Consider the following 14,749-nt stretch of genomic DNA (forward strand, 5'->3'; position numbering starts at 1 on the left):
GTTACTCATACCCACATGCTGTGGAGAGAAAGCATACCTTTAGGCATTGTTGTATGTGTGATTAGTTCTTATGTACAAGTTTTTTTGTTTGTTGGTTTGTTTGTTTGTTTTTGGAGAGACTTTTAGACACGTTTTTGGACACTATGATGAATTATTTTTTAAATGCTATAACTTTTGATTGCTTTATCATATTAATGCAAAATGTCACTCAGTTACAGGTGGCATGATTTCTTAGGGTGACAGTCTCAGAATTTATAATTTAAATAATTTAAATATGTGCATCTTTAAGCATCTTTACAATGATACCAAACACTTGACCCTCCTTGTTTTTATATATATTTTTTTTATTCTAGTTATAAGCCTTTAATTTTGCATATGCCACTGAAAGAAGTAGTCTTTAAAAACACCCTAAGAGCTTAAAGGGCAAAAAAAAAAAAATTGTGAAAATTTCATAATAAATTTTTGTTATTTTATGCTGAAATTCTGATATTGTTTAAAAAAAAAAACAAAAAAACAGTGTCTCTCTGTTTATCTCTCCATCTCTCTATCTCAAAATAGTGCTATCGTATATGTAAGTATAGATTGAATGCATTTGAAATTCTCTCCCAGCAGGGCATTATGGTCCATATCCGTGTGCTATGGCCCGTCTGTGTCCATTCCACATTGAGATAAGAAAAGTTTTTATTCCAAACAGAGAACAAAGTGAGCTTTTTTCTATAGTTGATGCATTCCACGTGTAGAACCCATGGCCTCACTAGGCAAGACAGAACGGTATTTGGAAATCTTTATAGACTCAAGGCTGTGTGCACCACACAAGTCACTACCCACTATGATATAATGATGTATTCAAAAAATTATATATATCATCTTTATTATTGAACAGAAAATGTAGTCTCATCACCAAGTAACTCTTCCCTTAACAAATTCTATACATTTTACAAATGCAACACTGTGTTTTTGCTAAATTTGTCTTTGTTTGTTCTTTGCCTGTGTGTGATGGATATAAATCACACTTCAAAACCTGAATGTTTATATTAAAAGAGACTGTGTTCTGTGGGCAAATATTTAATAAAAAGGCCGTCACTCTTTTAACTGCTGTGACCAAACAAATTGTTTTCAGCCATTTTGCTCCCATTACCTTTGGACGAGGGCAAAAACAAGGCACCGGGATATTTCCTCTACACACATAATGAAAACGTTTAATGCTTCCTAAACCGTTCTATATGGCTCTGCCCCAGTAAGCAGAGGGTATCTTGTTGCATTAAACTAAGTAGTACTTAAGGATTCCTTAGTGGAATTTGAACACAGTAATAAGCCTGTCAATTTTTTGCCCATGATTTAAAGGGCCACATTGATTCAATTCAAATGGCAAAAGGCCTATATGAGGGACTGGTAAATTTAGCATTATGTTAGCTGATAAACAACAGAATAAAATCTGCACTACGAGAATAAAACATTCCTTTCAGAAAATGAGTATTGATATTTGTGGCCATGATGATTGTTACCATGAGTCACTGAAATGTCTTTTGAAATAATAATGAATACAATGCATACAAACTGCAAAATGAATAATATATAAAGGAATCTTGGAAAAATGTAATATATTTAAATGTTATCCTTCCAACGCAACAAGAGCTTTGAGCTGCAGAGAAACAGCCTGGTTATGCACTTTTTCTTTTGTTAAAATACCTCTCATAAATCACCTAAAAATACCTCTGTATGAAAGACTTGGTTCAGTCAGTCATTTAGACAGAGTCAGTCAGTCAGTCAGGCTGTCAGCATCCTCGTGGATTTCATTTTCAAATCATCATCAGAATCCAATTTGGCTTCATTAGGAGAGACAGTGAAAGGCCTTCACAATCCTACATCACTGTGTTAAATGTGCTGAGCCCTGCTAGTGTCCCTTAGTGGTATCTTTGTCAGGGCGAGGCACTTTTTATGTATGACAGTACTTGCACTCATTCAGTGAGCTGACAGTGGTCTCTCGCTGGTAGTTTCCTGCTGAAAGAGAGATTATTCCCTCTGCCCCCTCTTTGACCTTGTCTGCTAAGCTCACACACGTGCACACATGCAATTACACTCTCTCTCTCTCTCTCTCTCTCTCTCTCTCACACACACACACACACACACACACACACACACACACACACACACACACACACAAACACACACGGGCACATACTGTTTGCTCAAGGATACTTGTATGTACACATACACATGCATTTAAGCAAAATCATTCAAACACAGGCACTATATCATTATCTACAACACAGCAACAGAACATCAACGAAATCTGATTTATTGTTGGTGTTGTTATCAGTGAGGATGATGTGTATATTCATGTCAGTTTCCATTGTGCGCTTCACCCCACGCTGGTGAATATGTGTGTGTGTGTGTGTGTGTGTGTGTATAGTATATGTGAGTGTATATATATATATATTCATTCAGTTTATTTATATTATATATAAAACTCACTTGTGTGTTCAGCTGAATGTCTTTGAGCCTGAGTATGTTTGTTAAGAGGTGGAGGGATACCAGTTGAGTCGGACCTAAACTTTGCTTTCGAATCTAAACCATCTCTGCAGCCAGCAATGCCCTGAGAAAACAAACTCAGGTAAATAAAGTCATAAACAACCACCACAAATGCACACACAAATATTATTCCAAACACAAGTATTTATGGGGCTGAAAACAACAGTAATTATTGTGGATAAGTAAGTATTTTATTTGTGTGAGTACCACTGTAACCTAACATAACATTTAATCAACAAAGCATCCGATGAGCAAATGGTAATGTAAGGGTTTACGTACAGAAAAGCCAAATAGCAGTTCTTACCACAAGCTGCACCCTTCCACCATTAAGAACATCAGGGTCAATCTCAGGCAGGAAATGACTCCTACAAAATAATTGAATAAATTACCTTTAACACTGCATTTACACCAAGGCACATTCTCAAAGCTTTAAGCTCTAAAATTGTAGATGTATATGTGTACACTATCACTGTGTGATATCATCTAACTATAAATGATCATCCATCTGTACATTTCTTAAAAGTATACAGTATAATGCAAAGCAGATATCTCACCGTCCCAAGTCTGCAGATTCTGCGTGGGGGTGGACTGCTTGTGTGTGAAGCCACTGGTAAGTTCTCTCCTTATAACTTTGTCTTTCATTTGCTCTCAGTGCGTTGTAAACTTCCTCTTCTGCATGGCGAACTGCATTTGACGTAAACCAAGTAGCAAAGCATCCAAAATATTTTTTTCCTGTTACTTCCATTTAAACATTAGCAGGAATCAACATTACATTTAGAAGGCCGTTGTTTCTCAGAACATTTCTAAAAAGCACTATGCGAATCAAGAAACGAAAAGAAAAAAACAATTGTACTAGATTGTAATTAGAAAACAAAATAATAAAAAAAATAATAACTTTTTGTTTTGCAAGGCTTGGAAAGGCATTACTATAAAGCTCCAAAGGTGGACAGTGCATGTGGTTTATGTTTAAGCCTATTGAACAACAGAAATTAGCAAAAGAGTCGGAAGTAGGAAAATTTATGGACAGTGTTGATACTTGCCACCCAAAAGCCCTAATTCAAAATAAGCACATGCGCTCAGTGGAGACTAGAATGAATTGATAACGACTTCTGACGGCCAAGTGCTGGAACTAATGATCCATTTATTTAACTCATTTTCATGGTTTTGCCAAAAAGTAAAGAGTAGACAAGGTTTATGGGTTACAGTTGTCATGGGTTAATTGAAAATCCAATAAAAATGTCAAGTGATTAACTCCTCCCTAAGGGCTGAACAAGAAATGAAAAAAAAAAGGCAATGCACATTTGTTGGTGTTAAAACGTGATGAAATGTAACAATTATTCAGCATTAACACAAAGTATTTTGCATTTCTGGGCTTTCTAGTGCTTGCTTACTACTGTTTTTAGACATATATCAGTTATATATCATATATCAGGCAAATGTAATAAATAGAACAAAACTACTTTTTTGATATGCGAGTGGCAAGCATATACTGTACATACAAATTACAGTTGAGAGAAAGAGAAAAAAGAATAGAATACAAAATAAAAGAATAGAAGAGATTGCAGATATTACACTTCTAGTTCTTAGGCTTACAAGTCTATACATCAATATTAATATTTTTTTAATCTATTTAATGTACACTCACTGAGCACTTTATTAGGAACACCTGTACACCTACTTATTCATGCAATTATCTATTCAGCCAATCGTGTGGCAGCAGTGCAGTGAATAATATCATGAAGATATGGGTCAGGAGCTTCAGTTAATGTTCACATCAACCATCAGAATGGGGACATTTCGACCGTGGCATGATTGTTGGTGTCAGACGGGCTGGTTTGAGTATTTCTGTAACTGCTGATCTTCAGAGATTTTCACGAACAACAGTCTCTAGAATTGACTCAGAATGGTGCCAAAAACATAAAGGATCCAGTGAGTGGCAGTTCTGTGGACGGAAATGCCTTGCTGATGACAGAGGTCAACGAAGATTGGCCAGACTGGTTCGAACTGACAGGAAGGCTACGGTAACTCAGAAAACTGTTCTGTACAATTGTAGTGAGCAGAATAACATCTCAGAATGCACAAAACATTGAACCGTGAGGTAGATGAGCTACAACAGCAGAAGACTACATCTGGCACTTTATTAGGACCATAGTGTTCCTAATAAAGTGCTTAGTGAGTGTATATCTTTTATCAAAAGTTTACATTCAACAAACAAAAATGTATCATGAAAAATGTTTGAGTTATAGATCATTCATAAAAAGTATACAAATTGGGGAATCAACAGGTGCATATGAATTATCTTGGAATTTGCTGAAATAAAACATATTTAAAAGAATTGGAACTGTTTGAATAGAAGGTATGTACATACAGTAAATGCAAATTTATGTAAATGACCTGCAGAATTAACAGAGGTTATAGGAAAGAAGCACATCACATCTAGTGTCCGGTAGATCTTGAACCCACAACCCCCAATCTATCCCACCCTCAGGACATTAGGGGGCCCAGGAGTCATGCCTGTTAGAGTAGCTCATAAGTATATTATGCTGTGTGGTACTGCAGTGGTGGTGGCAGGGGTCTGGTCTCTGAATTAGTGAATTGGCTCTTTCATGAGGGGCAAGAATGACAGAACCAAACAGCATTGGTGGAACAGGTCAAAATTGTTCCTTTAGTCCACTTTGCAGGTATTTAAAAAAATCCTGTTCTCCTATACCAATACTGATTTTTCTCATTCAAATAACTTTTTAAGAGGCTGATATGAATCTCATCTGGGTGGCGATATAATCTTATGTCTATCAAAAATGCTTCCAATGATGACGCCAAACTTTTGAGCTATTTTTGGGTCTGAATTAATAAACTGGAATTTGGCCTCCAAAATGCCTGAATGTTTTTCATCACAATGAAGTCACCACATGGACTCACACATTTCATAATTTTGTATAGGACACACTGAATGAAATTGTACTCTTGCATGTGGGGGATTCTTATGTGTGTATGTGTGTGTTTGTGTGGCATACCCATGGGGCTTTGATAGTTTGGAAGTACTCTGAGCAGACTCAAAGAGGGAGGTCAGGTCTTTTATCGTATGGTTTCATCTCCCACTTTCCTTTACCCTGTGTCAAACCTTCACCTCCAGAGGGCAGACCACAGGCGGTCAACCAGCGGTCAACACACACACATACACAAACACATGCCACAGCAAACGCTTTCGAAATGCAAGAGGCTTGTATGCGTGCATGAAGTACTTGTCAATCATTTCAAACCAACAAAACCACTGAAACTGATGGATCAATGGAGGAAAGAAAAATTATAAAATTTTAAGGTGCTCCTACAATTTATTGGATGCATTGGTGGGGGAAAATGTGAAACAGTGGTAATATTAATTTAGATTTGGTTATTTGGTTAAGAATTTTGGGTGCGAAAAGCCTCTCATAAGTCTGGGTCTTATAAAACCACAATGTAGCCAGGAGAAAAAAACATGATATTTCTAGACAAATCATATATTTCAAACTTTATTTACTGAAAAATAAATTAAACATGGAAAACATGACCAAACTATTGATGCGAGGCAGATTTTATCTGCAATTGAAGTGCTTAACAATTTAGGGGTTTGAACTGCTTGGGTTTTGAGTTGCTTTGAGAATTGTGTTCTGGTGGTTGTATTTTATATAATGTATGTATATTAATATTTATTAAAATATAAAATGTAATTTGAGCAATGAGGAATTTCTTATGTTAAACAGCATTCATTCATATATTATCTAAAGTAAGACATTATATGTTAGGTAAATCCTTTCAGCTGATCTAAAAAATTATTTTGCAACTAGTTTTCAAAGGAATGCGGCCAAACCAAAAGCATCATCTACATGACGTGATATATTGATACACTGCCACATATGAGGATACGGGGCTGGAAATATAGTACACATGATGCAAATCAAACGCAGTAGAGCAGTGAAAACTAGGAGGTTAGCAAAAGGCATCAACGTGTTAAAACACTGCATTAAAAAAAAAAAGTGTCAGATGATTGCATTTCTTAAGATTACTTGAGCATTTAGTATAAAGAAAGATAAAAGAGCACCATAGAGTGTCATGGAGTGTCTATTTAACTGGGTAACTCAGAACTGAGTCCTGGCTGTGGGGTTTTGTTAGGCTACCTGCTCTTCCCATTTGCTGACCTGCGGAAGGCACCAGCAATACAACCTCAAAACCCAACCCTACCCCATCCCCACTAGGGACGGCCCAAAGCCTCAGGCTACAGGCCGGCCGCTGCTTCCCTGCTCTCCCCCAGCAGGGGCTTACATTTCAGCTGAGCACTCCAAGCCCCCTTCTGGAGGTGATTAGCCCCACGAAGCCGTGACAGATTCTTTCCGAGATATCCGACTCACTCTTGTTTATTTTATCCGAGCTCTCTTTTGTGGATGTGCTGGACATGAAGTAACTCACTTGAAATGGGTATCAGCTTACATACGCCAGGGAACTAGTGGAGTCAGAACAACAACAAAAAAGGAAAAGGGAAAAAAAGCAACCGTTTGCATGTAAAGAGAATATCTTTCCAATTTACTTGCCCTGGTCTTTAATGTGACCCTTCATCTATCCCTCTCAGGGCTAATCTCTTATTCTTAACCTCCCTTGGTAGCCTCACTCTGGAAGCCCCTCCCCCCTTGGGTGGCACTGGGGGCTACAGACAACTCTCTCTCAGTCTGGAACCCCTAAGTGCCCTACCTCCTCTGCACTTAACTCAATTTCACACTTTAGGTCCACTACAAAGTCTCCTGAAATACAATCATCTTGTTTATTCTTTACCATCCCAAACAACCTAATAGCTAGCTATTTACGATCCCATCATGTGCGTTCAATTTTATCAGTCGATCCGCATGTTTTCGTGTATTACTCACAAAACAGGTCCAAGCATGTCCCAATCAATTGTATGGATTTGACCATTTCACAAAGGTAATGTATAGGGATGGCGATATGATTAAAATCTTATGTCATGGTATATGATATGAGTAATTTTATTATATGGTAATGATATAGATATGTTTTGTTTTTGTTTTTGGAAAATCAATAAAAATCTATTATATATGAAATAACCATATTGTAATGCCTATTTTTGGATAATTCAGTCAGTGAATTAACTTCAAGTGACCCCGCGTCCAAATGTGTGGACATTGTAGTTTGGCTTCGCTATACACAACACATCATTCAAATTAATTTAAACCAACTGAATACTGTTCACAAGACTCTAGACTGTCATTTAATGGTTAAACTTCAGGTGCACAGAGTCATATGACACAACAACATGACGTTGATTTCCGTGAAGTACTTCTATGGACGCAGAGCAAACAAAAGTGCCTCTGGTAAGAAACCTCTTTTTTCTTTGAAAAAGTTATTTCTTTGAAACCTCTTTGGGTGTAAAGAGTAGAGCCACTTTGAGGCTTCGTTTGATATGTCGCTTTAAATATTTAACATTTTCAAATTCATCCAAAAGCTCAATAAAGTTTGCTTTCAAAGGCTTTATTTTTTTATTTAAATTAAATTCTGAAATGTTTTAATGCCAAAAAAATCATGTCCACATTTCTTTCTGATCGATAAGCCAGCACCGCGCACATGGATATTTACATATTGCGATATACACAATACATCATATGTATATATATATATATATATATATATATATCATCATATCACCCAGCCCTGATATAGAAATTATGGAAGGGACAGTTTATGGTATACAATGTCAAGTGGGATTGCTGAAAATCTTGGGAATTTAGGAAATTAGGTTGAACTTGAACTGCATCAGTTTTTATTATGTAACATATGAGTGTGTTGCGACGTTGAACACAAAAATTCAAATCAAGATGTATTTTCCGCTTCTGCATGAGTTGTTAAATGACTATGTTAAACTTGACTAGTTCATTGGGTCAGTGGTTCTCAAGTGGTTTTGCTTCAGGACCTAGATTTTACAGTGGATATAAGTGGCGTCTGAATAAGGTACCAAAATTTTAATCGTACCAAAGTTAACAAAATGTCATATATAAAATGCCAATGTACATAAATTTGTAAGTTGCATTTTACTATTTGCATTTAGTATTTGTTTTTGGTGTGTGCCGCCAGTCGAGAACCACTGCGATACGCTGATACATTTAATTCATAATTTGAATATATTGTATTCTAGTGTGACCACATATTGAAAATTCAGCCCTACCTTCAAAGCAGTCCTTGACCCTCAGATGGGTTTGGCTTTGAGTTTCAATGGAAACATTCTGGTTACTGTGTCTCCTGAACATGGTCAGACGTGCGCTTGGGTCTAGAACACATAACACAGACAGGAACGCTGCCAAAAATGAGCTCACACGAATGCTAGATTCATCGGGCAGACCAGTGCAAATAGAAAATTGACAGAAACCAAAGTTTCACTTTCTATTTAGAGACCAAAAGAGGCCTTGGAGAGCTTCACACAGGCCTTCATTGCATTAGAGTCACACACTCCTGACCTTGATCAAAGCCAGCTTCAGGCCAGCCCTGGAGGATCCAGACCAGGACTACCGTGTCTGGACTTCTTCTTAGACTTACGAGCATTCGTGTTTTCCTATGTTCTAGTAATCAAAGCTGGTTCTTGGCCCTCTGAGAGAGGAGGACATTATAATATATGTATGTATGTTTGAGGACAGGCCAATCGAACATGACAAGGCATGGAGTAGAGTGGAGCTACTTGCTGTTATGGCAGATTAAGCTTCACATGGAATTACAAGCTCTATGCTTGAGTGCCATGACTGCTCACCAAAGCACTAGAGGAAAAATAATAAAAAGGGCTTAAAGACAGGCATATTTTTGGAGAAATTTGAATTTTTCATTAAAACTCGTAAAGTTTCATTTAGACTTCCACCCCCTCAAATAGACTTCAGTCTTCAGACATCAGATAGAATTAAACTTATTTCCAAAAGAGCAGCAGAGGGAGAAATCTGAGAAGCTTGCTATACAGTTTGAATTACTACAAATTAAATATAAAAATAATGAAGTTAACAGGAGAACATTTTTGTGTAATTTAAATGTATCTATTTTAGTTTGCTTATTTATTTGAAATATAAGATATCGGTACTTTTACCATGGGCTGATGATCAATTCTTTTAGAGATACACCTTTCTAGAATTATGAAACTTTTCCAACTTTTGAAAGGAAATAATTCAAAAGAGTAAGTGAATTTTTATACTGTAGATAGCTTACCCAATAATTTCTTCTGCTGCTGTTTCCTGCCCTTCATTTTACTGGCTCTCTTCAGCATAAGCAGCGCAGTGGAGTTACTAGTGAAGCCCCTGATAGAAAAGCCAGAAAGAACACATATAGACTAATAGATTTACTTAAACTCTATAGATTTTTTAAATTATATTTGTACATTACACGTATAACATGTAAGTGGGATACTTGTACAAAGTTGCAGAGAAACATACCATTCTTTGACAATTTGTTCGGATTTCTCAGAAAGGGTGATGTTTCTGGATATTGTCAGAAAAATGTGTGTTTGCTAAATTGTATTCTTGCAATTTATTTTTCCAAAGAATTTATGTTAGGAAGTGTGAAGTGGCTCTTCTCTAATTACCTACTACTATGGGGAGGTGACATGTTTTGCTCCAAGTGGGCTGCTCCTTCTCTGTCTGACCAGGCATGCTTGGGTTGCTGTGGAAGGAATCAAAGGAATCATCTAATTATAAAACACGATTAAATAAAACTGATCCTGAAAAAGGTACAGCATATAGGAAATTATAAAGGGAAATTAAAAGAAAATGTACACTGGCAGCCAAAAGTTTGGAATAATGTACATATTTTGCTGTTCCAGAAGGAAATTGTTACTTTATTTCACCAAAGTTGCATTCGACTGAACACAAAGTGTAGTCATTACTGATGTAAAAAAAACAGCACATCCCTATTTGAAAAAGTAATTTTTTATCAAATCTAGACAGGCTCCATTTCCAGCAGCCATCACTCCAACACCTTATCATTGAGCAATCATGCTAAATTGATAATTTGGTTCTAGAAAATCACTTGCCATTATATCATACACAGCTGAAATAGATTTGGTTCATTAAATGAAGCTTTACATTGTATTTGTGTTTGTTTTTGAGTTACCACAGTATGTAATAGACTGGCATGTCTTAAGGTCAATATTAGGTCAAAAATGGCAAAAAAGAAACAGCTTTCTCTAGAAACTCATCTGTCAATCATTGTTTTGAGGAATGAAGGCTAAACAATGCTTGAAATAGCCAAAAAACAGAAGATTTCATACAAAGGTGTACACTACAGTCTTCAAAGACAAAGAACAACTGGCTCTAACAAGGACAGAAAGAGATGTGGAAGGCCAGCTGTACAACTAAACAAGAGGATATGTACATCAGAGTCCCTAGTTTGAGAAATAGATGCCTCACATGTCCTCAGCTGACAGCTTCATTGAATTCTACCCGCTCAACACAAGTTTCATGTAAAACAGTAAAGAGAAGACTCAGGGGTGCATGCCTTAAGAGAAGAATTGCAAAGAAAAAAAAACTTTTGAAAAAGAAAAAGAAAAACAAAAGGTTAGTGTTTGCAAAGAAACACAGACATTTGACAACAGATAATTGGAAAAGAGTGTTATGGATCTTAACCCCATTGAGATTTTGTGAGATCAGCTGTAAGGTGCATGAGAATTGCCTGACAAGACACATCTATGACAAGTGCTACAGAAAGTGTGAGGTGAAATGTCACCTGAGTATCTGGACAAACTGACAGCTAGAATGCCAAGGATCTGAAAAGCTGTCATTGCTGCACGTGGAGGATTTTTTGATGAGAACTCTTTGAAGTAGTTTAAGAGGCTTCCCCCGACCAAAGATTTTTTTAGTCGACTAGTTGTCATTAGTTTAAGCCATTAGTTGACTAGTTATCGCACATTTATTATATTAATTTAATAACTTAAATATATATATTCTGGTGGGGCTTAGAAAGATTTGAGTTCCAGGGCTGAGAAAGAATGTTATAAGTAACATCGTTAACACTGTTCTACAGTTCAGAGAAATACTAAACCATAATAATGATCCTTTAAAATATACATTTTACAAGCGCAGGTACATAGCGAGCCACAGCAACACCGGCAAAAGTGGTAATGATTCTGAATGTGTCGGAAAAACTAGCAAGGAGACTGTTTGAACGTTTCATTAATTTATAGAGAAATACACATTAGGGCTTTGCCGACAGACGATGATCTCGGGATCGATGATGGTCAGAATGATCGCCAATAGCTGATGCTTTGACGATGTCAAGATGATATTTGGCTCGTTTTCCCATTAATGTATACAATTATTTTATTATTATTATTATTATTATTATTATTATTATTATTATTATTATTATTATAAGGCTATTATTATTATCAAATTTATATTACAAATAATTTGCCCGTAGACACACAGACATGCGCTTGAAGAAACACACTTTATTATATTATTAAGGGCATATGACAGAAAAGCCATCTATGCGCATGTATGACATGCTGTTTGTACAGAGGTGTTCAGTCTTGTGGAACACGGTCATGTTAAAGATTCTCACTCTTTGTTTGTCTTTGGAATTTTTTATTTTTTTTTGTCTATGAGTGCTGCAAATTACCTCAGAGATCTCAGCTCTGTGGGTGAACAACACACATTTTAATTGTACTTAATAGTTTTCCAGTTTCATTTGAATTTTTTGTTAAAATAAATACAAAATAAAGTTCAAAGTTTGAAATCAAGGTGTCTTGCTTTATTGTGTAAGGCTTAACCCCTAACCCTGCTTAAAGAAAATTACCCCATAGTACCACCTAGCAATACCGGTGTTCGTTGGTTTCCTGTGGAGGTTTTTTCTTGGTACAATGTTATGTTATGTTATGAGTCAAATCACTAGTGTTTAACCCATATGGCCAAGCTGGCCTAGACACACATAGAGATTGATTTAGCATTTAGCATTATGCCATTTGGCCAAACTGGCCAAAAGCACTTAGCTAGCATACACTCTGAGCACATAGATCTTCAGAGTAGCAGCAGTACACAGGTTTAGGTTGTAGATCTGATTGGTGCTCTAGAGCAGCATCAGCTAAGAAGATCTAGTCCACCAGGACCAAAATCTTATCAATATGTCATACCCACATTAACATGCTCAATCCTGCAGAGAGTTGTCATGATTAAATATGCATTAGACAGACGTCTTTGTCTCGCTGTTTTTTTTTAGTGTCTTGCACAGAAGGGCCTGTTAAAAATACATTTAGAGACATTTGTAATCTGTTTCATTCGTGTTTTAAGGCGTTCTGTCTGAATGACATCTAAAACACTATACCAGTTAATTTATGTATTATAAACACTTTTAGGTTTATTTATAATTTCTGTAAAAGCTTTATAATATAAGAGAAAATAAAATGTTTCTGACACAAAGACCATGTACAAAGTGCACACATAGGTTCTTCAATTCTTTTGGAATACATTTTGAGAATGGACGGAGTTCCATTCTATCTGCACTCACTCGGTTTTCATTTTGGTTCTAAAGCACTGAAGTGCCTATGGAAATCTCTACATCTTTACAGCAGCAGCTGCATCACATCACAGCACCACTACCATGATAGAAAAGGCCAGCTCTCTCTAAAGAAAAGAAACCGCAGGAGAAAAAGCACTGTCCTGAAAAATTACATCTGCTGACGAGAAGGAAGTTTAAGGCGGCCCAGAAAGTAATTGTGTTTTTGGAGGCAATAAATTCGGCACTTAATCACCCTGAGAAACTCTGATTGTGCCGACCCATAGACAGAGGGAGGGTTAGTAGGGCTGTTACCTTTGGCAATGGCAGCTGCGCTGAAAATGGCATTGTTCTGGCCGGTGAGGTATTGGAATGTAGGGTTATCCAGTCTTTCTCCAGTGCTTTCTATTTACAACACAGAACACACGCAAAAAGCTCAACATGGATTGCATCATTCCAAAATCAATGGGATTTGTACTGTTGTTGAAGTGCATCTTGCTGTTTTCATTATTCCTTCAAAGCAAGTGGCAGATCACATTAAACTAAAAGCACTGAACAAGCCTTGATGTTCCCTGTGTGTGCATGCAGACGTACAAACACTTGAAGACATATCCACTTCAAAACAGCACATTAAATTTTTTCCTAAGTCGATATGTATGTGATGATTAGAAGAATAAAAGTTAGTGGAACCTTTCTGAATCAAAGAAAATTGGAGAGATCCAACCATTGAAAAACCTCAGATGTAGACCAATAATACAGATCAATGTAACATGACATTGCAATACACTATAATGAAGCACCTAATAAGCTACATGTATGAGCTCACTTAGCGTAATGCACACGTTAAGCCAAAGTTGAGTAAACATGATGCAAATGGGCAGAAAATAGCAGGTGACATAAGTAAAAGAAACAACATTTTCCTCCACTCATTGACTGTTCTTTTTTTACACCTAATCAATGCTGACAGCCTCCCACCTTACTGCTACAACAGCTAGTTAAAGGACTGTCAGCACACCAGTACAGGCTATCAATCTACCGACTTCACTATAATGGCAGGAGCACCACGCATCTGCTCATACCTCATCAAAAATGAATTCGTCCATGTCCACCTCTTCAAAGTACTCATCGTTCTCTGTGATCTGAGCGGCGGCTAGAGTGCGGGCTAGCCTTCTCCGCAGAGCGTAGCCCCTCCACGCAGCCTGCAGGGGCAATACACACAGCCATGAATCACATACAAGCATAAATATTGTGTGTTATCCCATTAGGAAGATAAAACATGTTAACCTCTGTTTAATTGCCCCGCGGTCTGCAGTTTGAACTTTCGGTGACTTTGGCTTTGCAAGACAAATGTAACACAGGGATGCCTTTAAATCTGCGTATTCCCCATGGGCAAAAAAGACTTAACGGATCAGAACCTGAGCGCTCCCACTCCTGCGACACGTTGGAATTTGATTAATCATTTTTGTCTCTCAGTTTGGGTCCTCAGAGACTCATTAAACTCAGACAGAGAGAAAAAATATCCCTTAGAAGTTGCATGTGAAAGGAATAGACTGTTTTTAAAAGCACTACCTACCGATTCAAAACAAGCCCTTGGCAGTAATAGTATAATGAAGATGATTTAATTTTATATAAGTTATTTATAGCATTCATAAAAGGAGGTATGGAAAACACCTTTCCAGAGGTACGATAAGCACCTCAGAGCAGTAGATCACAC

At 37.0% G+C, this 14,749-nt stretch overlaps 1 protein-coding gene across 1 annotated transcript in view; it reads right to left on the bottom strand.

Annotated features, from left to right (window-relative positions):
• lrriq1 (leucine-rich repeats and IQ motif containing 1) overlaps positions 1-14,749 on the bottom strand; it is a 44,571-nt gene that overhangs the window by 1,138 nt on the left and 28,684 nt on the right. Inside the window, exons 18-26 of the mRNA XM_052152219.1 lie at positions 14,115-14,234; positions 13,351-13,440; positions 10,130-10,206; positions 9,981-10,025; positions 9,757-9,845; positions 8,738-8,839; positions 3,087-3,216; positions 2,837-2,897; positions 2,476-2,596 (exon numbers count right to left, since the gene is read on the bottom strand). Of these exons, the coding sequence (XP_052008179.1) occupies positions 2,476-2,596; positions 2,837-2,897; positions 3,087-3,216; positions 8,738-8,839; positions 9,757-9,845; positions 9,981-10,025; positions 10,130-10,206; positions 13,351-13,440; positions 14,115-14,234 (835 nt within the window). The remainder of the gene's footprint in view (positions 1-2,475; positions 2,597-2,836; positions 2,898-3,086; positions 3,217-8,737; positions 8,840-9,756; positions 9,846-9,980; positions 10,026-10,129; positions 10,207-13,350; positions 13,441-14,114; positions 14,235-14,749) is intronic.

The sequence above is a fragment of the Xyrauchen texanus genome, chromosome 21 (assembly GCF_025860055.1).
Source record: "Xyrauchen texanus isolate HMW12.3.18 chromosome 21, RBS_HiC_50CHRs, whole genome shotgun sequence".
In the NCBI taxonomy this organism is placed as follows: domain Eukaryota; kingdom Metazoa; phylum Chordata; class Actinopteri; order Cypriniformes; family Catostomidae; genus Xyrauchen; species Xyrauchen texanus.